This window comes from Mytilus californianus, unplaced genomic scaffold (genome assembly GCF_021869535.1).
Source record: "Mytilus californianus isolate M0D057914Y unplaced genomic scaffold, xbMytCali1.0.p SCAF_12, whole genome shotgun sequence".
Lineage (NCBI taxonomy): Eukaryota > Metazoa > Mollusca > Bivalvia > Mytilida > Mytilidae > Mytilus > Mytilus californianus.
The window spans coordinates 41,225,318-41,248,530 of record NW_026262604.1 but is presented as its reverse complement, the minus strand read 5'-3'; the positions used below and the strand labels follow the sequence as shown (position 1 = coordinate 41,248,530).

The window sequence follows — 23,213 nt, the reverse complement described above, 5'->3', positions numbered from 1 at the left end:
TTTTAGAAAGAGTATTCATTTAACAGGTACACATTGTTCAAATCAAACATGTTTTGTTTCGGTATTAGCAAGATCTAAAAAAAATCGATTTATTGATGAGGGTCTGGATGGGTGGTCCATCATTTCTGTAATTTCTTTAATTTTTGAAGCCATTTTTCTCTGCTCTTTATACTTTTTGCCCTTAATTCTCTATTCTTTATATCTTAACACCTCATTATTCTCTATTCTTTATTTTTATTTTTGGTCCATTTTTCTCTTTTCTTTATATTTTTTGCCGATTATTCTCTATTCCGTAAACCCGCATTCACACCCTAATTTATGAATCAAACTTTTTCCAAGGAATTTTGAATCAAACATTTTTTCAAAAATGGATGATTGGTCGTAGCCTAAGTGAGCATAATTTTGTTGTTGGTGGAATCATATAATTTTTCTATACAGCACCCCATGATTTTCACAGGAAAGATAGTGTTCACATCCAACCGTTCGCCTGTTAAGGATGAATAACTACAGTGTACATGGTCACGTCCAGTCCAACAAGGGAAGACAAATCTGAATAGAGCTCCCCCCCTTAAAAAAAATAATTACCATATCTTTTTAATTTAACACAACATACTATGTGTCGACTGGCGGACAATGGTATAATATAACAACAGTAAACCGTATGTGGTCATTCAAAGACAAGAAATTGGTAGACGAGGACAAAATGGGAATGATTTCTATTATTCAGATGAGTGGTGACAGAAATATGAGATAGGACTTTTTTCTCTCAAAATAGTTCTACCTTTGTTTCCTGAATGATGGATTATGAACGATATAGTATATTGTGCATCATAGACGGAATGTCAGAACTGACGAATATATTGAAAATATGAAGTTAATTCATCAGAGATGCTTTAAGTGTCAGCATAATCGTTAACAGGCTTTTGGCAATGATTTTAATGGCTGGTCATTCTGAAGATATTCTTCAATTCTACCCTTCATCTCTTTTTTTACTAAGGAGGAGGGCCTACCTGAAGGAAATATTGTACATTTACTTCCACTGAGAAACTTTATTCATGCATAAAATAGTAAACTAGAACATAGGCACTTAAATAGCTGCTCCACTTGGCATTGCTTACTTAAGCCATTCTGAATTTATTCTTAGTATTCACAAGGATTTGTATAGTATATATCACTATATAAAAATCCTTAATATTAATATTGTTTCCCGGGATATCACAATGAAAACAAATGTTTGCTGCAAGCTGTTTTGTAATATTCATTTTTTAACTCAAATTAAGGGACCGTGCACGGGACAATGTTAAAAAAATGTAATTAACGATGAACAGGAAATAAATTAATGCAAAACACCTGTCTTGCACGGCTGAACGTCAAATAACAGAGCACCAAATACGGATGCATATTAAATAAAAAACGATTTAACACCTCCATACATATTTTGCTATGACACAAGCGGCTTTTTTTCGGCGGCAAGGATGGTCCAATTGCAGGGGGAAATGTTAAACAAATAAGCTACATAAGGTGAGATGTTGACACAAACTGATGGAATTTGGGGACATTTGCCTTTAATAAATGATTTAAGGAAATAAATGATTTAAGGAAGCACACAATACTGTCATTGAGATTGTCGGTCTACAACTAAATAAAGATGCATCTATTTTTATTTCGAAAGCCAGGGTTACTATTTGGGATTTCCCTGTTGTATATTTGTAAACATTGCAGGTGAAAAGACAGTTTAAAAAGCATCATTACAGTAATTTGAAAACATTTTAAACATTTATTACCTTCTGATCACTCAGTGGCAGTTTCCTGCCCACCCGGAACTCCACAGAAATAGGCGGTGTCCCTCATACAATTGATAATGTTCTCCTCTTCCTGTGAAGGCTGGGTAGGAGGAGGACCACCACCAGTTTGGGTCCTTTGCCTCTGCACATTGGTAAACTTTGCTTTGCTCCACGGCTGAGGTTTCACCATCTATTCCTCACTTCTGTCCTGAGGCAGACCCCCAATGAATTGACCTGGCTGGTGATATCCAGCCATACATCCTGCTTTTTGGCATTAGTCACTTCTTGGGAATGTTTCCCCTTCAGGAGGTCAAGATATGTGATCACTAGTTCACTAATAAGGCTACTCTCACAGGCAGTGAAATTCAATTTCCTCTCACATCTCTTTACAAATGTTTATTCGCAAATACCTATGCGAGTAAATTGTGATGTGCATAGAATTAGGTTTCTTGCTAGAAATTTCGGTAATACACTCATAAAAAATGAAAACAACACGTTACATAAATTTCATGCGTTAGAAAAGCTTTTCTGGATTTACCTTCATCAGGAACGCTCAAAGCCAAATATTTGAAAGCCAAGGATTTATAAGAACCGAAACAATCGAAGAGCTATATGACCAAAAAAAACTAATAAAATAGCAAAATCCATCTAAGGCCAACTTTGCCTGCGGGAGTTGAAACCTTAGTTTATACTTAAAATTAAGTTCGAATATGTCTTATTTTGTAAATTACGGATAATATTCAAATGTATAATAATTTAAAGACAGACGTGTTATGTTGTAGTTGTATTTCTCTAACGAATTTATTGTGAACTATGATTTATTAATGCATTGTTGAACATGATAACGGGGTTATTTATACTCACTTACAATGCTTTCTAATTAAGAAAAGGCTTTAATTTTGAAAAGACATCAACACAACAGTTTAAGTTTTAGCACATACTTACAACTTCTCGTCCAATCAAATTGCTTATATTTGCCTTCTAATTTTCATAGTACATACTTTTCCCGTGTACTAAGTAACTACGCATGAATGACCACAAGGGTAAGATTTCATTGTATCGTAATCAAGATATTTAAAACAAAAATTGCCACTGGCTATTTTGAAATAAAATGCTGTGTTCCAAATTAAATTAAATAGTTTGTAATTAGTTTTCACGTTGATTTTTAAATATCCTCCTATTAAAATCTTTGGATCTAAAAAATGTTTTTGACAATCGCAAATTTCTTTCATTCAAATAAAGGGTAATACATATGGTTCTTTATACCTTGATTAGAGTACAACGATATCTTAAAATTATGATAATGTATCATCCATGCAATTACTTTGTACACAAAAAGTGTGTACTATGAAACCTTGTGAAGGGGAAATTAAAGCAACTTGGTGATAATTTTTTAAACTTTTTTAAGGAAGGTGATCTATTTCGTCATGAATTGATTGATTTATTGATTATCGGTTGCTTAATTTCCAGTGGCAAATATTTCATGCATGTTCAGGACGATGTCATGAATTGAAAAACTGTGATTATGTCTGAAGATAATGTGCCAATTATATATATATATATATAAACATATTCTGATAAATCTTTTAGTTTTTACTTTGAAATAATAAAAAAAAAACAAAAAAACACAAAACCTATAATCTGTGATCTATTGGTAGTTGCTTTTTAATGCCTATCTGCTAGACTATATCTATGGGGACAAACTATCTATATGTTTCAAATCTATTATAGCTTTAGTTTTACTGTGAAATTAAAAAATGTTTTCAAAACATGTAAAGCTTCCACTGCAATTTAATTATTGCCTGCTTTTGGTCAATTTATTTGGTCATCTTACCATGTAAGAAGAACATGTATAGTAAAACACCGCTTTATATCAATATACATACTTACACCAGCTGCTACCATCTTTTCATTCTGGAGTCAAGGGCCTTTTGGAATAACATATTTTACAATGATACTAGTGAGTAGATTTACAAAACTTCGTTAATGAGCTCCGTTTTACAAACACCTGTGATACAAGTAGTCAGCGAAAATAAACTATCAATAGACCAATTAAAAGATTACTCGAGTTGTAAATATGTGCTAAATTGGATAGTCTATGAAAAGGTATATACTATGAAATTAAGAGCTCGGGGCAAGCCCCTCGCTCTAAATTTCATAGTATATACCTTTTTATAGACTAACCTAGACATAGATACAATAGATAAGCGTTGATTCATGAAAAACTAACGATTCGCCCTCCGGGCTCATGGTTTTTTTTTCAAGAATTAACACTTATTCATTGAATCTATAAAAAAAATTCCACACAAAAAAATTTAACTGTAGCGTGGCGGCTTATTACGATCATTTCGTAGTGCAGACCACTCAAAACAACAGAAATGTAATGTCCAAATTGTATTTTTTTTCAGAGATGAACAAGCGTTTTTATATTCCACGAATTTCGAAAAACCCGACAAAATAGTTCCTCATTAAGACACATATATATGTTTCTGCTCTATTTATTGTCGAGAGGAAACTGTCACTTAAATCATACTTGAAGTGATTTTTTTTTGTTTCAAATTTCTAACTTTAATCCTTCTTTAATCCATAATTCACTCTTTCCTTAAATTAGTAACACAGCACTTGCTAATTGAAAAGGACATCTTGATGTTTATGTTGCTTTGTAATTTCGACCATAGATGGAGAACTTGGGTCTGCTTGTTTATTTACAAACTGCCTTATAGTGAAATTATTGTCAACACGAAATGGAACCTCTGCCCAAATTAAAGTCTATTTTATCGGCGATCAAAACAATTCCTCAGATTTATTGAATTACTACCTACTCTAGAAGCATCGTTAGTCAGATGTAAATACTAAAATATTCAGAGATCTGTAAGAGTATAGAGTCCTTCTATCGTGGAATTGAAGATTCATATTAAAACTATTTCAAATGGATGTAATATTTTAAAGTATTATTTCCACTGGAAGACATATTACAGAATTTGTACCTGGCGAAAAAAAAAAGGGAATAGAATATATTTAAAACTTTTTTGAATCGAGCGTCTTTTGAAGACGAAACGCGTCTGACGTACACAATTTTAATCTTGGTATCTATGATATATTTATTCATAGCATTGTTTCCAAAGGAACATGAACACGTTGACACTTCTTTAAGTTTAAACACTACACGTCGCTGACCTTTATTATTATTCCTCAATAATGAAAGAATTATTCAAACTGTGTGGAACATCAGCCATTTAGTTCAGTTGCTTGGCATGCAAGATGCAAATGTAGTTGTGTCAAAATCCGAAATCCGAGAAAAAGACTTTTATATCAAAATAAAAGATGGCACTGCCGAAATAAAAATCTCATCAAAGATACCAGGCTTAAAGTTGTGAACGCCAGAAGCGCGTTTCGTCTACAAAAGACTCGTCATTGACGCTATGGGTTTTGCTCTTTGTTGAAACCTTGCGGTGACCTCAATCAGGTTATGTATCACTAGATTAGACATATTATCCGCAAATGTATCATTTTCTGTCACCTTCCCATGTGTAGTTTCCATATCGAAGGCTGTTATGGACTGTCCTACTAAAATCATTACTCAAGTATCAGTGATGAAATTACATTCCTGTGCCATTTCTCTATGTATTAATTCCAAAAAAAAAACCGTTTATGCTGCTGTAATCTAACCCCATTTCAAAATACAACCTAATTAAATCCTCCACTGACTTAACAGGAGACATAAGAGCGCAATACTACGTGTAAGCTGTAAGAATTGAGCACACAATGTATTTAATTATGCGCAAAATATAATAATTCGTGCGATTTATACGGAGCGCACAATATTTTTATATTGAGCACATAAAATAATAATTTTTGGGCACAATACAATATTTTTCCGGAACATTTTTATGATATTGAGTACACAATACATTTATTTCTGTATATATGTACCTAACGGCAATCTGTACAGGTAAGATCGGTAAGGAAGCTACAATCACGAAAGTTAAAATTTACTAAACAATGCATGTTAACGTGTTTTCCGGCATTGGTTCGACGTTTGACAGCTTATTAAAGAATAGCTAGGGACTTCGATCGTCAGAGACGACTTTATTAAGAAAACAATGGAATATCTCAACAAGACTTTGGGCGGTAAATCTCGTCTGATAATCGTAATAAATCTATTTTAAGTAAACAGATCAATAATTCTCAATTCCTCTCACTCAACGCATATGTTACTTTTAATAACGCTCTAACCCCAGTAGCACAAAAAAGCTAAACAAACAAACAAAAATATATATGGTATGATTATTTTTTTTAAGATTGTAAAACAGACAAATAATAACTGTATCCTTACAACACATGTTCAAACATTAGATGTGCGGGTTTAAATGTGACCCGGGATTATCCTCTTTGTACACGACCAATGTTCAGCAAATTACCATATATACGTACATAAAGTCTACAACCGTGTATCTATTGTCTTTCCTGATACAGCTGAGCTATGTTTATCAGTTGAAACCCCTTTTCCCGAACTTTTTTCTTTCTTTTCATTACAGATGCTCTCTCTGTGTCCCAGTGTGAAAATCAGGAAAATAAAGAATCCTTGACACACATTGAGGAATACAAAAATGTATTGAAATACTATACTGGCTTTGTCAATTGTAAGAAATCCAAAAATCCATGTCAAACCTATCAAAAAAATAAATAAAAATGGATAATTAGGTTTTTTGTATAAAAGTAACAAATAAACTAGGAAATCCTTAAAAAGCAGCAAATTATCCAATATTTTTTTCTACTTTTTTGTTAATTGATGTGTTGGTCAGTTGATGCACGGGTAAATAAATATACTGGTATTGTTTTTTTTGCTCACTTTACCAAAAGGCGCAAGTGTGTTATTCTTGTCATTTGGTGTTCCTTAACTTTTACAAAAATATCCTCCTGAAACTACTTGGGAAATTGGAATCAACACTTTCCATCTTTTTTTAATTGTGTCCAATGATCCCGCCTGCCAACCAAAATAGCCCAAGTGGCTAAAAATAGAACATAAGGAGTAAATGAAAGTTTTGTTTATTATCTTATAAATGGCTATAGAAAGAGACAAATCTGACAGTGACAGAATTGTTCAGATCTACCGACTGTCTTGTTTCGCCAAAAATTGACAAACGTCTTTAATTATCTTTAAAACTATAGAAGATAGAGAGAAATGTTTCACATCAAAAGAATTATCAGCAAGACATAATCAACAAATAAGTAAACTTGGCCAAAATAGTTGGTCGACTGCTGATAGGAGTTATTGCCCTAAATGTTGCGTTTGAATATTTGTTTTCGTTTGTAGCTGATCGGCTCCGTATGATGTTATTGCCCCTAAACTTTGCTTTTGTATGTTTGTTTTCGTTTGTACCTGATCGACTCCTTATTATGATGTTATTGCCCTTAAACTTTGCGTTTGAATATTTGTTTATATTTATGCTCATTCTCTGAAAATTAGTATAGACAAAGAAAAAATATAAATAAGTGAATGATCAGCAGATCAAATTACAAATTTGCCAAATGTCGAAGTCGTTGGTCGACTCCTTATCGGAGTTATTGCCTCTAAATGTCGATTTTTACCAACTTGTAACATTTTTGTCCGAAACAAAAGTAGATAAGTTGTATATTTGGTCAAAACAAATGTAGATAAAAAAAGCTGGTAACAGCAAAATTAATCATCAGGATAAGACTAATAATTAGTCAACTTAGTATAAATCGTCAGTCAACTAATAATATTTATCGCCCATTAAAGATGATTGTCCCCAAGGGTTACTGTGGAATAGAAAGAAATGCTCACGTGGTCTTTTTCAAAGCAACATTAATACCCTTGCCGAAATGGGACGTCCGTTTGGCTTTTCGGAATGTATAAATTCGCAGCTATGTCCGGTCAGATTTGGGACGTTTTATTCAATCCCTCGTATAGAGAGTGCAATGTTCTCTGCACGCGAAGAACTCTTTGAGGGTCCATAGGTGGTCTGTTGCAAGGCAAAATTTCTGTATGAAATATTTGCCACAGGATGTATAGCTAACATCAATCAATCAATGCAATTTTTATCGAGAAATAACCAGCAGTTCAAGATCTGCAAATATAACCGCATGGTCGAAATAGTCACTTTACCCCTTATTAGCCCTATATAATATAACTAACAATAACTCTCCTGCCTACAATACTATAAATCTAATGCTGCTACAGGCATGTATAAGAAATTTGTTCGTCCAGAATTTGTATGCAATATTTGAGGCTTCTAGATAATCATTTTTTTAAATTGAAATTTTGAAAATTTGCTTGTAAAGATACTATTATTACCTAACAGAACATTACTAGACACGGCTGCTCTGATTCTCTTCCTGTTATCCCGTTTCTCGTCATCTTTTGACATACCAGGTGATCTAATAGACAGACGTCTAAGTATACAAGTAAAAACTATCAAGTTTGTCAGTAAAATAGTGCCAACAGGTGCTAAGAACGCATAAAAGAAAGCTGTTCTGGATAGCCAGCACCTGTAAAGATATTTAGTCGTTTTATCTAATTACACCTATTTGTTAAGCCTACTACAGAATAGGAATTCGATATACGGTGTGATCACGTTTTCACATGTATACCAGTTAGTTTTACAGTTCTGGTTAGGTGTGGTTTACTTTATATAAAAGATAACGAAATTATGCAATTTTTTATGAGGAGCGTAAAGGGGGGGGGGGGGGGGGGGGGTATCTGCACGGAAGAACGCGAAATAAAATTGCCATTTCACGATGAACGAACAATTAAAAATTTCTTGCACGTTGATCTTTTTACCGATTTCACGAAACACGGTGAATAACGAATCTTTTTCACGGCTGCACGTGAAATAAAAATGGCAAAACACGTTGCACAAAAATAACCCTTTACCACCCTCTGTTATGTTGTTGATATTTCATCATTTTCAAAAAAAATAAAATCGTTTACCTATACTTTTTACTATAAAACTAAGATTTTATATCGTATGCAGTGCGTATGACATTTCTAGACTGGTCGATTTCAGGAAAGTTCGAGATATGACACTTAAATTTGATAAAGACATGTCAACATTTTTTCATTAAGAATTTTGTGTACTTATCCTTAACCCATTTCTCTGACGTCAGTCTATTGTTATGACAATAGATTATTTTTCAAGAATCCATTGTCAACCGAAATTAAATCGTATTCTTCCAACTTTTAACTCATAATTTACTAACTTTTTACATCCCGACAACGTACAACACATTCGGAGTTCGAACTTGCGAGTATTTTCTTCAATAATCACGATAGTCTTCGGATCTTGCATGATACCACTCAACTACGATTGCTGATATACAATTACAAATTGATCATGCTTTTCAATAAATTATGTAGTTGTCTCATTGACAATGAACGTCTTTCGTTTATATCCAACATTTACATGTATAATAGCTAGTGCTTTAATTGTTTTCATTTTTTTTCTTTTGTATTTGGGGCGGTTTTTATAAGTCATGAAATATAACGTTCAACATTCGACATTTCTAAAGCAAAAAATAATAGAACGTAATTTAACTTTGCCAAAAAGCGGTATAATTAAAATAATTCCGGGTACATGTTTCGAACTTCGTATCATTAAATTACCATTTTGTTTCGTAACCAATGACTATAAGATCACGGCTATCGATGAGATGGATTTAAAATGAAAATATTAACTTATTTATCCATTCAAGACTACTAGATTTCTCCCAAAGAATAAACCAAGAGTTCCAAGTGTTGAAGTTAAAATCACCCCTTCGTAAATTATAGCCGCCAAAGGTGACTAGGAAATAGAAATATGGTCACTACAGGTCTTCCTCCGACCGGCAGTAAAACCCTTGCTAAATAGGCCGTCCGTTTGGCTGTGCGGGATTTACAAGTACGCAGCTACGTCCGGTCAGAATTGGGACATTAAATCCGATGGCTTGAGTAGAGAGAGTATACGCTTTCTGCACGTTAAAAACCCTTGCAACAACTCCTTGAGGTGTTCGTAGGTGGCCTGTTGCAAGGCAACACATATGTCCCTATCCATCTTCCAATTTCCCCCATTTTCCAGTGGCAGTCTAAATTTTCCCGACCATACATTCCGGACGGCCTCTATTACAGGCCCTACCTATTGTATTTATTGTTAATTTGTTCTCGTCCTGAACATGCATGAAATATTTGCCACTGGACGTTAAGCAATCAACAATAAATCAATAGATTGTAAATTTTACGGACGCCATCACGAGTTTGGTTTTTCTATGTTGTGTTTTGTGTACTGTTATTTATTTTTTGGCCTTTTTCTTCTTTTGCCTTGGCAATGTCAGTTTATTGTCGACTTATGAGTTTGAATGTCCCTTTGATATCTTTCGCCTCTCTTTCACGTTCAAATAATTAATTCTGGTTTTATAATAGCCAACAAATGCCGGAATCTTGGTTACAAAATGTCTAACAGCTAATATGGAATATACACTCTGAACAATTGCAAAATCAACCGGGAACAGACGTATAAAATTTAAAATTATATTTTACTTCTGTTGACTTGGCGGGTACCTCAATATAACTTGTGAACCGTATGGATACCAAATTTTGAAACTATTTAAGAATAAAATAGATAAAATATGATTCACCTGATTTATGTCAAAACGTAAAATACACAGTCGTGTTTACCAGAAATGGGTTAAGCTTGATAATTTATAAGTAGAGGATTCGGAAACGACAATCGCCTTGCGACTAGCGTCGCGCGTTTATCTTAGTTGACGAATCCATTACTTCTTATAAATTTTTTAGTACTTAAGGGCATACGATACAGTTCTGATCCCACGGTGAATTTTTGACGAAAGTTCGCATAGAAGCTATTTTTCACCAAGTAAATTCAAATATGTAATATTAAATAAAACTTCATGTGCTACTTTTAGAAATAAATAGGGTCGAAATTTCAGACATTTACTGGGAATTTCGGTTTCTCGGACATTTCTATCCTTTGAAAAGATACACTTAACTTTTTAGTTTCAAAAGATAAACGCAAGCAGATTTTTGTAAAAGCATCTGGAATATCCTTTCGACATAAGTGTGCTTTAAATTTGTGTAACAATTCTTTGGAAATTATTCCTTTTTATCACATTTTCATGATTTGAGTCAAAGAACGGCATTTTTTGCTGTATATTTATCTTATTTAAAATAATTTCATCGGTGATTTATTCATAAAAAATGGCATAAAGAATTTTCATACATAATCAAACCAAATGTCATTTTTAAAAAGAGGGGTCCATGAAATCGTTTTCAAGTTGAATCAGTCTGAATGATAAAAATCAGTCGAAAATGCATCTTTTCCCGATATGTCACAGTTTGACGTCGTGAAAAATAATATTTTACGTTAGCAACGTCATTACCTTCCATGTAACTGTATCGTATGCCTTTAACTTACGCCTTTGTTCCTCCGATGTACAACCGGTAGTCTTTTGCCAACAAAACTGCCACAGGAATTACGGGAATTCCTATGAAAATAATTAAGTAAAATATATGCTTGTTAAAATGTTTCGTAATTCAAATTACAAAAGTATCAATTCATGTATACAAGTATGTTTCTTTTATTTCTAGAAGGTTTATCTTTGCTTTATGTATAATTTAAATGCGGTTTGTCGTATATTTATACATTTACAATTTGTTTTCAGAGAAAATCTGTTTATATCAATTTGAGTGAAAATGTATTCGATATCAATGGTATATTTAAGAAGAAATGTGGTTGAGAATTTGAGTTCCTTATGATTTCGGAAAGACATTAAATTTTGCTATTTGTACTTCAATGTTTCCAAGGTATGTTTTCTAATACTCTTCATTGAACTATGCATGTGTCACACCTGTAAAGTAGCGTGAATTTTCTGGTTTTCAATAGTCAACATTCATTTTCGCTATGTAACTTGCCAAGTTTCTCATTTAACAGTTACCAAATAATAATGAAATGTATTATTTTTTTCTAATGATAGTATTAAAACTTTTTGAATGCTTCTGTACCAGGTATAGATCAGGCCGTTGTTTTGACCTTTTGTCTTGTCAGGGATTTTATAGCTTTCTATTTACTATAAGGGTTTTGCTCATTGTTGAAGACCGTACGGTGACATATAGTTGCCACGATCCACGTTATGTGGTCTTGTGAGGAAAGTAGGTCTTATTTACAATCATACCACATCTCCTTAGAAAATGAAAGAATATGGAGTAAATGTACATGGGACAAAATCGCACACAATACATAGAAAAGAAAGTAAATTATCAATGAACAGGGCTTTTATTCCTGTTACTTATTTTCATAATAATAATGACGGAAGTTATTATTATACTTAAAACAACTGTCATAATGACATAATTCTTGGAGATCATCCTATTCCACCTAATAACATTTGTTGTCAAAATTGTTCTTTTATTTAAATGTTCCTGGTTGTTGGCAATTGCGTCGTTGTTTCAATCTAATCGCAAAAGTGTTATAATTGTCGGTTGTTTGACGAACTGCTCAGCGTGTGCTTACCAAATATTTTCAAAGAAATCATAATATAACAGTGATTACTTAGTATTGACCAAATTACAACCATGAAAGAAATAAGAATCTTCATAACTGACAGAATGAGTTTGAATATGAGATTAGCTGACACGTCTCTAGGAAAAACAGCAATGAAAGTTACATAAATACAAATTGTCTCCAGTCAGTTAAACAATTAGAATGCCTCAAACCTCAATTTGATTTTCTTATTTTGAACTTTGTTCATTTTTTATGTTGTCCAAGTGGTCACGTAATTTCAGTGCTAAAAGAATCGATCAAAACTCGACAAGTACTTACCCCATGCTACTAACGAACACTTGATCAATGAAATGTTTTCTGTTGTCTGCATTTTAACAATGCCGTAACCGAGTTGGATTCCTTCGACGAACATCCACATAAAGGATACCAGCATAAAATAATGTAGTAAGACACTAACGGTCACACAAACATGTAAATTGTCAGTTTGTGAAATACCAGTCACAAAAACAACCAGGAAACAAAGAAGAGCAAGAGAATAGTTGAATAAGATTATTGATTGATTATTCTTCCGTAATGCCCTAAAAGAAAAATCGTTACATTTAACAACTTCTTTTTTCTTTTATCAGAAGTGTGTTGAACCTATATGAAATATTGTACTTTGTTCTGTATGAATAGTTGTCTCAGTGGCAATCATCCCACTTCTACATATTTTTTAATATTGATGTCTATATAAAGGTCATGCGAACTGTATCTCTGTATGTGATCACTGATGAAACGTCAACTTTAATATAATTTAGTTTTTCTGATTCAAGTGGTGATACAAATAGAAGTTAGTACTCCAAAGAGGCTGTCTTATACATAGCATCAACGCTTTGTGTCAGTTATGAGGAGACTTTCGGCAATCAATATCTTTTCAGTTATACACGAAGGAAGGTTTTGTTTAAAGTGATACCTACTACAAAAGTCGAAGAGCTTGTAAATTAAGGCGACAGTAGTTTACCGATGTTCAAATCTCATGATCATAAGTCGATAAAAAAGAGACAAATCAAGGCAACATAAAAAACCTGAGGAAATCCATTGACCCCAAAAAAAAAGCGAGACTTGGTGCCTCTCCTGCTATGCATGTATCACCCGCCATACGAATTCACTCAGTCAAAATGCCACAATCGGTAAAACTACATTTCTATCTAAATATCCGCGAAAACATATTGCTAGTAAGTTGGGATACCATCACATCGTGAACTACATCAACTGCGAAATTCTATTGGAATTTTTTACTCGGAAAGTAATATACATGACTGAACATTAAACTTACATAATAAGAATCATTATTATACCTTGCATATATGATAAACAATTATATTCGGTAGCACGTTATCATATGTCATGGAATAATTCATTATTAAATGATAAGTAGGAAGAATAACCCTAAAAAAAAATCCAGCAGTGAATAACCCTATTCACGCAACCATGAAACCGCCCCACACACACACATAGATCAAGAATAGCTGATAGAGTACAATATACTTAACCTAAATATTATAAAACTGATGACATTGCACGAAAGTCCACCAATAGATAATAATAGACCAAGCCTGGATAATCCATTTATGAGTAAATTATCTACAAGGTGTTCCTCTCCCTCTATATTCTGCAATATACACTAGTAATTTAAAAAAAAAAATATTTACTAAGTATTCGACCATTAAATTAAAATTTGAGTGTATATAGAAACGCAACGCATATTGATATGGATAAAGTGACCTTAGCTGTATTTGACAAAACCTTTTTGAATTTTGGGTCATGGATGCTCTTCAACTGCGTACCTTTTCACTTTTTTTTTTTATAATAGCGTCACTGGTGAATCTTTTGTAGACAAAACGCATGTATGGCGTACAAAATTAGGAGCCTAGTGTTATTGGTGAGATTTTTTTGTGTTATATATGGACAACAATATTTCTGTCAACTGATTCCTCTAGGAAATACCTTCACATTTAGCACACACATTAGTCTCGCATTGAATTTTTCAGTACAAAATGTTTTCAAGATCAAGGTTGGATCACATGAAAAGAATGCAAAGGATATCCACAAAACTGCATCATAACTTGTTAGTTTTGCTATTTGGTTGAAATTTACCATTAACAATAGTTATATCAAATTGAAGCTAAAATGTGCAATGAGTTAGTTTGTTTCTCAACATAAAACTCACGAAAGCGCTAGTAATATTATGTTTGCACACGATAAGAAAGTTGAAGTCTTAAAAATAATAAGTCGCCTTAAAAAACGATTTGATGGGTTAAATTCATTCATTTGAAAAATATTGCGTCTGTATTGGCACTCAGTATATGAAATTTTTTAACACCAGTACTGTTAATTTCCAATTGAACATTTGAGAAAGCAAACTCTTGAGTCGAACTGATTTATAACACTTAAGCGGTAAAACCGATGTAAACTATTTAAAAGTATTTACTATTATTATTCATGAAAATGCGTTGCATAAATCAAATACTCACAACTATTATGGCAAAGTTTGTTAGATGATCACACAAGCAAATATGACGTCCCGATTCTGTTCTATTTAGCCAGCAACCGTCTGTTGACCATCCACCAGACAAACTATTACTACTATAATTCCAGTAACCACAGTCTACATCGCTTCTTTCCTAGGTACATAAATCATAATAAGATATTGAATAAATTTTCTAAAAAGTATATGTATGCATATTCAGACGATCCCAGAATCAAAAAAATGCCATCGAACATGAACAGAAGCAATTCACAGACATCTTAAACAGGTCACACATTTGAAAACGATGCATTTTACTTCAATAACAATCATGATGAGTAACTCTTATTAAAAAAATCTCTTTGCAGTCTATTAAATATTGAAAATAAGTAGTTTAAAAAAAATTTAAATTTTCTCCTGATGAGGCACCTTTTTATTATTTCCTCATTTCGAATATGAGGAACAGTTTGTTTAAGCTGTAGCTCAGTTATTTTTCTTTCTTTTAGTGACTCTTTTGTCAGTACTAGTATTTCAGCAGATGAAAAGGTTAAAACATAAAACATCAGCAGTGGTATTTAGTAAAATGAACTGTTCTGCTAGCGTAACAACCTACTGGTTTTTCCTACAAAACACCATGAAGATTCATATTCGTTGAAGATTATATACGTACCCTACCTTAGCTTACCCGAGTGTGTCAAATGATAGTTAACTCATACATATGATTTTGTTACTTTGTTTAGAAATCATTGTTTATCGTACGTCTTCATAAGCTTAAATTATTTTATACGGTACTCTTTTAGTCTTTACTATATTCTTAAAGAAAAATGTAAAAATAAGGAGATGAGGTATAATTCCAATGAGACAACTTTTCACCAAAGTTCAAATAAAGTGGATGTAAGCAATTATAGGCAACCGTACGACCTTCAACAATGAGAAAAACCCATACCGTATAGTAGACTATAAAAGGCCCCAACATGAAAAATATGAAATAATTCAATTTAGAAAACTAACGGCCTAATTTATAACAAAACACTTAACGAAAAACAAATATGACAGACATGAACCAATGACATCCACGGAACTACAGGCTCCTGACTTGGGACAGGCACATTAAGAATTTGGCGGAGTTAAACCTATTTGTGAGCGCTCAACCCTCCCCCTAATCTGGGACAGTGGTGTAACAGCACAACATAAGAACAAACTATAAAAATTCGTTGAAAAAGGCTTAACTCATCAGATCGATACAAAGCAGAAAAACATCAAACATCAAACATAAACACAATTCGGACGTGGCAGGGTTTTTATCCATCCCTCATGCTTAACAACAAAACGGATGCTAAGTACAGATCTGAGAGTACTTGCAGTTACTGCCAACTAGTTCAAAGCCAATAACTTATAAAAACAATCATGTATCTAAGACTTAAATATCAATCAGTACACATCGAACTTCCAATGGATTTAGTGTAAAGACGTAATTAACAGTCAGAGAAAAAACATGACATTGTGCAATGCCAAAATAAATAATCGACAGATTGTAGTACCGTTAAAGTGCATATGTGTATAACAAAATTCTTAGTAGGATTTTAATTTACTGTTAACAAAATCAATATTTATACCAATGTAAACAATATTCAAAGATCTATTACAGTGTTGAGTTGGTAACCTTTTAGAATAAGTTTATTTAAAGAATTGATAAGTTTACCCGGATCGTATATAACTTTCCGGGCTCGCTAAACAACATCACCGTAAAATTTAGGGTGTGCTATTCCGTCTGAAATAAGTATTTTACAGGTACAGCCAATCTTGCAAACCGAATCTTTGTATCTATGGAAGAATTTAGTAAAGGTTTCAAGTAATTTGTGGTAACGAAATCCCTGACTTAATCATTTATTAGATTGCGCTCATTGAAATCCAAAACGTCACTCCACACACGGGAATAACGAACGAGTTGGGAAATATAAACACCGTAAGATGGTGCCAGTGGAACATCACCGTCCAAAAAATGAAAATTAACAATGGGAAGAAAAAATCATCCCTATTGTCGTACATTTTTGTGTAGTTTCTAGTGTAAAACTGAAATGTCTAAATCTAGGAAAGGACACTTATTGCTGTTAATAATTGATTTATTTAAATAAGTTGATGTGGGTAAATTTCGGCAGTATATTAAGAGAATTCTTGATTATTTAACGAAAAAATATCATCAAGATAACGGTAAGTGTCGTTGAATTTATCAATTAAATGGAATTAAGACGGTTCTGTACTGAGTTTGGATATAAACAGTGATTCATAACAGTACAGGAACAAGTCTACCTACAATCTGTCGACAAACTTTATTGCCGAAACGTACATAAATGTTGTCAAGGAGAAAATTTGTGACTGTAGTCATCTCATCACACCTCCAGTAAGTATATCTAGCATACTTACCTTTCTCGTTTGAGAAAAAGGCTTTATGTGAGTTGCAGCAAATAAATATGCAATTTAATTTATCGAACGACCACTTAATTAAATAGGAAAACTTTTGTTTGATAAGATTGTATGACAGTGTAGGATAAAGAGTAAAAAAGTCAAAACGGTCTTCCGAATCAAAAGGACCATCACAAGTACGTAATTTATCTAAAACATCCAAAGAATTTTGTATACTCCAAAAACGGTTAATTCCACTATTTTCATGTTTTATTACAAAATTAATTATCAGTTCTTTGATAGTAGTTAAGGAACTCGTTAAAATCACTAAAATTCTAGTTGTAGAACACTTACCAAATGCCGAGGTGAAACGATATTTTACTGTTTTTTGTGTTGTTTATGTAACCAATAATATAGTGGTGACCTTCAAATATTCAGAAGAGGCCTTAAGCTGAGCTGTGGTTGTGACATAATTATTCACTATATGACTCTCTGTAGTGCGTACGTACAGCCTTGAATGTAGTTGAATGTTTAATTTCATTCTTAAGGACTTCCGTGTAGTATTTACGTCATACCACCACCACATTGTTGGTACGATCACAAAACGCTTAGCGAGTAAAATTGAGAATGGAAATGGGGAATGTGTCAAAGAGACAACAACCCGACCATAGAACAGACAACAGCAGAAGGTCACCAACAGGTCTTCAATGCAGCGAGAAATTCCCGCACCCGGAGGCGTCCTTCAGCTGGCCCCTAAACAAATATATATACTAGTTCAGTGATAATGAACGCCATACTAAACTCCAAATTGTACACAAGAAACTAAAATTAAAAATAATACAAGACTAACAAAGGCTAGAGGCTCCTGACTTGGGACAGGCGCAAAAATGCGGCGGGGTTAAACATGTTTATGAGATCTCAACCCTCCCCCTATACCTCTAGCCAATGTAGAAAAGTAAACGCATAACAATACGCACATTGAAATTCAGTTCAAGAGATGTCCGAGTCTGATGTCAGAAGATGTAACCAAAGAAAATAAACAAAATGACAATAATACATAAATAACAACAGACTACTAGCAGTTAACTGACATGCCAGCTCCAGACTTCAATTAAACTGATTGAAAGATTATGTCTTCATCATATGAATATCAGGCACAATCCTTCCCGTTAGGGGTTTAGTATCATACCATCATAACATATATGAGAAGAACATAACCCGTGTCATGCCAACAACTGGTTTTTAAATAAATGTGTTTAGTTCCGATGCAAAGACCCTATAAGTGAATCAATATTAACGCCAAAATATGCAATCTTTAATGACCTGACAACAGTATCGTAACTATATCCCTTCTTAATAAGTCTATTTAAAGGTTTTGTTAGCTTCAGAGGTGAATACTGACATTTTTGTGCTTTATAAAGAATATTTCCATAAAAAATTGGATGTGAAATACCTGAACGTATAAGAAGTCTGCATGTTGAGCTATATTTACGAATGATGTCCTTATACCGATGATAAAATTTAGTAAATGTTTTGACTAGTTTGTGATATCGAAAACCCTGGTGTAATAATTTTTCAGTAATACATAAATTTCTCTCGTTAAAATCTAAAACATTGTTACATACACGAGTGAATCGAACAAGTTGTGATATATAAACACCGTAAGATGGTGACAAGGGAACGTCATCATCTAAAAATGGTTAATTAACGATAGGAAATGAAAAATCATCTCTTTTATCATATATTTTAGTATTAAGCTTCCCGTTAATGATATAGATATCACGATCGAGGAAAGGACAGTGGTCATTGTTAGTATTAGCTTTATTTAAAGTAAGTTCAACAGGATAAATTTCTTTAGTATACACACTGAAGTCGTCATTATTGAGAGCCAAAATATCATCCAAATATCTAAAAGTATTATTGAATTTGTGTATCAGATGTTGTTTCGATGGGTCTTTGCTGATTTTTGTCATAAATTGTAACTCATAGCAATACAAAAAAAGGTCCGCAATAAGTGGTGCACAGTTAGTCCCCATTGGAATTCCGATAACCTGACGATATACGGAATCTCCAAAGCGAACAAAAATGTTATCTAGTAAAAATTCAAGGGCATATATAGTATCAAAGCATGTCCAATTGACATAATTTTTTTTGTTTATTGCTACTAAAAAATGACCTAAAAGAGTTTGAACATATATATTCACATTCTGACTTTTTAAATGCCCATTTAATTAGGTGTGTAAATTTTTTCTTAATGAGAATGTGAGGCAATGTGGTATATAGGGTAGAAAAATCAAAACTTTGAACAGATTCAAAATCACCAATATATGCATGCAATTTATCAAGTACTTCCAACGAGTTCTTGACACTCCAAAAGTAATTAATTCCACTATTTTCGAAGGCCTTATTTGAACAATTTATTATCAGGTTTTGTTTTTAATCCTAGAAATGGGCGTATTACTTATTCTTTTATTTATTTCTAAATTATTTTCGAAATGTGATATGCGAATATCAACAATATTGGGACATTTATTCAAATAGGAATCAAGTGACTTTTTGTCAGATTTCCCCTGTTTACACCATTTTTTACAATAGGATAAAAGAGCATCTTTAATACCCTGACGACACTCTTCCCATTTATTTTTGACGGTGAACGATATTTTGGTCCTTTTTTCAGAAATTTATAACCTCTCGGTCTTAGACGATAACCTCTATTCTACACGGTACTATTTAAATCTTTACTGCATTTATTTAAAACTTACCGTTGTTGGTTTGAAAAACGTTTTCACATTTAAACCATCTAGGCTGTTTATAAGGGATCCATCAATTTTCAAAGTAGCTGCAATAACTCTACTATTCGTGTACTCGTTGGTGTGATGCGATTTTGTAAGAAATAGCTTTAAGTCTTTGTAAATGTAAACAACCACTGTCTTTGTAAGGTTAGTATCTGTTGATTGAAAGAAAGTATTTATTGCAGCTTTATTTGCCATCAGTATTAATTACACTTGCACTGTTATCAAGCAAAATTTTATGTGATCTCGTTTGTGGAATGCATCTCACGCTAGTAAATCTTATTGTGGCAGAGTGCGATTCAACAGTTTAGTTGGTATCCATTCTACCTTTTGTACTTACAGAGTAAAACGTATGACTTTACATGCAAACAGTCATTAGCTTCGTTTGAAACCTAAATTTTAGAGTAAAACAGATGAAAATCATTGGAAAGAAACTGAAAAAAATTTAGGTAGATGATGGGTCTAAATTAAAAACAATAACAAATTTCTAATACTTTGCAAAATTTTTTGTTTCATTCTATATTTTATTTTTTCAAAAATAAAATAAAAAGTATGGGTCAATGAACTAATTTTCTAGCTACAGGTTGTGCAAAAATTCTATTTATTGTACAGATTATACATAGAAAAACCGACTTTTGTGCTAGTAGAAGAAAACTTAACGATAGAATTGTTTAATAAAATACGCGAAAAAAGCTGTTAAAAGTTGCTTCCAATAAATAAAAAGAAAATCAGGGTCACCGTGATGTTTTATTGCTACAAAATAAGAAATAAGAAATACATTTACTGAATAGTCCTTTACAAAATAGGATTATTTCAGTTAAATATATGGCTCAGTCAAAAAAATATTGAATCAAACAAAAAAATAGTAATAGTACCGATGTATCACATAATTTCTTCACTTAAATGAAAAGTCTTACAGATGAAGTGCATTCCTGTCTTTTTTTAACGATTTACACCGAGAGTATTTAGTTTTTTTACAATCCAATTTTTACTGCTTATTACTCGTTTAATGATGGACTGAATTTATATATATGAAGATGATTCCTGTTTCCAAATTCAATATATATATAATTGTTTTTTTATGAATAAGTGCATCGTCTGTTTTTTTTTTGTACAGATACACAATGACATAAAAACTCCCGATGCATTACACAATTTAGAGTCAAATATTCTACTGAAATCGAATGTATTATAAGACATACCAGAAAACAAGTCAGGTGGTAACAAAAACGCTACATCCAGGTTATCCACATCTAGATCAGTTTCGGAAGAAAGTTTTGTTGTTGCATTGAGTGCAAAATATGATTGATCTAACTGAAACCCAATGACTGGAACTTCTGTCAATTGCACAGACACAACTAGCATTATTATATGGTCGGTAAAAATGTCTGCTTGTGTTACGTTTTTCATGTCCAAAGATACAACCATCATATCTAAAATTTGTAAAATCCTGCAAAAAATCGAATTTATTTTCACTGTAGTGACTTCCTCTTGACTAAAAGCACCACACAGCATATATACATGATATAGCGGAATATGAGTTGTTTGTTGTTTTGATCATTTACTTCAATGAAAAATTCCGTTGGATAAAATATGTCCCCATAGATATGCACACACCTGACAAAAACTAAATATTTGAAGAAATACAACAGAGGAAACGAACTACATGAGTTGAACATTTATTAGAAATCAAGGAAACACATTTATGACAAGATGGCAACAAGACAACCACTGGAATACAGGCACATGGCGTGGTTGAAGTATATACAGAATGTGGGTAAATTATGTTTGTTAGCGCTCAACCCGCCCCTAAACTGGGACAGTGGTTTAACAGCATACCATTAGGGAAACTGTATAAATCAGTTGGAAAGTGTTGGTTCATTAGATTGGTATTATGCACAAACAATATATTACAAAAAGATGAAATATGTAAGGACCGATCTATGAGTAATCGCTAATACTGAAAGATAGTTCAAAGTCCTATTTCAAATATCAAATAATCCATGTTTAGCCAGACTTAAAAAAATAAAAACATAATTTAAGATAACAGGCTAATGATTGTGTATGCATTCGTCTGCAAAAACTCACCAGTGACGCTCAAATAAAAATTTAAAGGCCAAATAAAGTTCGGAGTAAAGAGCCTTGGAGACCGAAAGGTTTTGCAGTTGGATAATATTTTCCTGGGGCAGTAGTCAAAACACCTCCGACGGATTTAGTGAAAAGGCTTTATTAGCGCAGTCTTGAGAAAACATGACCCGGGCAAGGCCAAATTACAAGTATCGGCAAGATCTAGGACTAGAAGTGTGCAATACATTAGTCGTTATGCCTAACTACATTTAACTTAAAAAACATTTGAATATACTTTCATTTAATGGGTCAATTAATTTCACATGGGTCGTATTTTTTTGTGAGCTCTATAAACAATAAATTATATTAAAATTAGGATGTAAGATCCTGTTTGTAATAACATTTCTGCAGTCAAACTTTGAAACCAAATCCTTGCATCTTTAAATGAAAAAAAATTTGAATAGAGGTTTTTAGTACTTTGAGGGAAAAAATTCCTCACTTAATAAATTTACCAGCTAAATGTAGATTATATTTATTGAAATCCAAAATCTCAATAAACACATTTACGAACAGTTGGAAAAGGTATACAGTGTAGAAAGAATCTACAGGATAATCACCTTATAAAGTGGGAAATTGACAGCAGAAAACGAAAGAAATTCCAGTTTCTACTGTAATACAATTGAGAATAGATGCCTCTGTAAAACTAAAATATCAAGGACAATTGTTGCAGTTCATATCAGATATAAAGTTAATTACATTGAAGACATTTCTGCAGTATAGTTTAAGAATGATTATTATTGCAAGCAAACATAGCATCAAGGGAACAGTAAGAGTTATTCAATTCCGCTATTAAATTAAATTGTAGAATTGAGACGGATACTTCCTATAAGCAAGTCTGCTATTTGCGAAACAAATTTGTGCTTGTAGGCATAATACAAACAAAAATTCCAGGCTTATAATTTTGTACACCTGACGCTCGCTTCGCTCAAATAAGACTCAAAAGTGGCGATTAAATAAAAAAAAACAACTTGAAAGTTCAAGAAAGGCGGGATAAAAAATCAAGGTAATAAAAAAAAAACATTCATCAAATAAAAACAAAGAAACCAAAAGAAATTAAAATCATTTACCTTTTATTTAATGGTTA

General features: G+C 32.8%; 1 protein-coding gene across 3 annotated transcripts in view; it reads right to left on the bottom strand.

Moving 5' to 3' along the window:
* Positions 1 to 6,061: 6,061 nt before the first annotated feature.
* Positions 6,062 to 23,213, bottom strand: part of LOC127721824 (adhesion G protein-coupled receptor L4-like) — a 31,084-nt gene continuing 13,932 nt past the window's right edge. For 2 of the 3 annotated variants that reach the window (XM_052228633.1, XM_052228631.1), the window contains 8 exons: positions 21,205 to 21,452; positions 19,973 to 20,157; positions 14,815 to 14,964; positions 13,834 to 13,964; positions 12,620 to 12,879; positions 11,216 to 11,285; positions 8,104 to 8,297; positions 6,062 to 6,455 (listed from right to left, as the gene is read on the bottom strand). In XM_052228633.1, coding sequence (XP_052084593.1) covers positions 6,226 to 6,455; positions 8,104 to 8,297; positions 11,216 to 11,285; positions 12,620 to 12,879; positions 13,834 to 13,964; positions 14,815 to 14,964; positions 19,973 to 20,157; positions 21,205 to 21,452 — 1,468 coding nt within the window. In that variant the 3' untranslated portion in view covers positions 6,062 to 6,225. The remainder of the gene's footprint in view (positions 6,456 to 8,103; positions 8,298 to 11,215; positions 11,286 to 12,619; positions 12,880 to 13,833; positions 13,965 to 14,814; positions 14,965 to 19,972; positions 20,158 to 21,204; positions 21,453 to 23,213) is intronic. The other variant, XM_052228632.1, reaches the window with a different exon arrangement.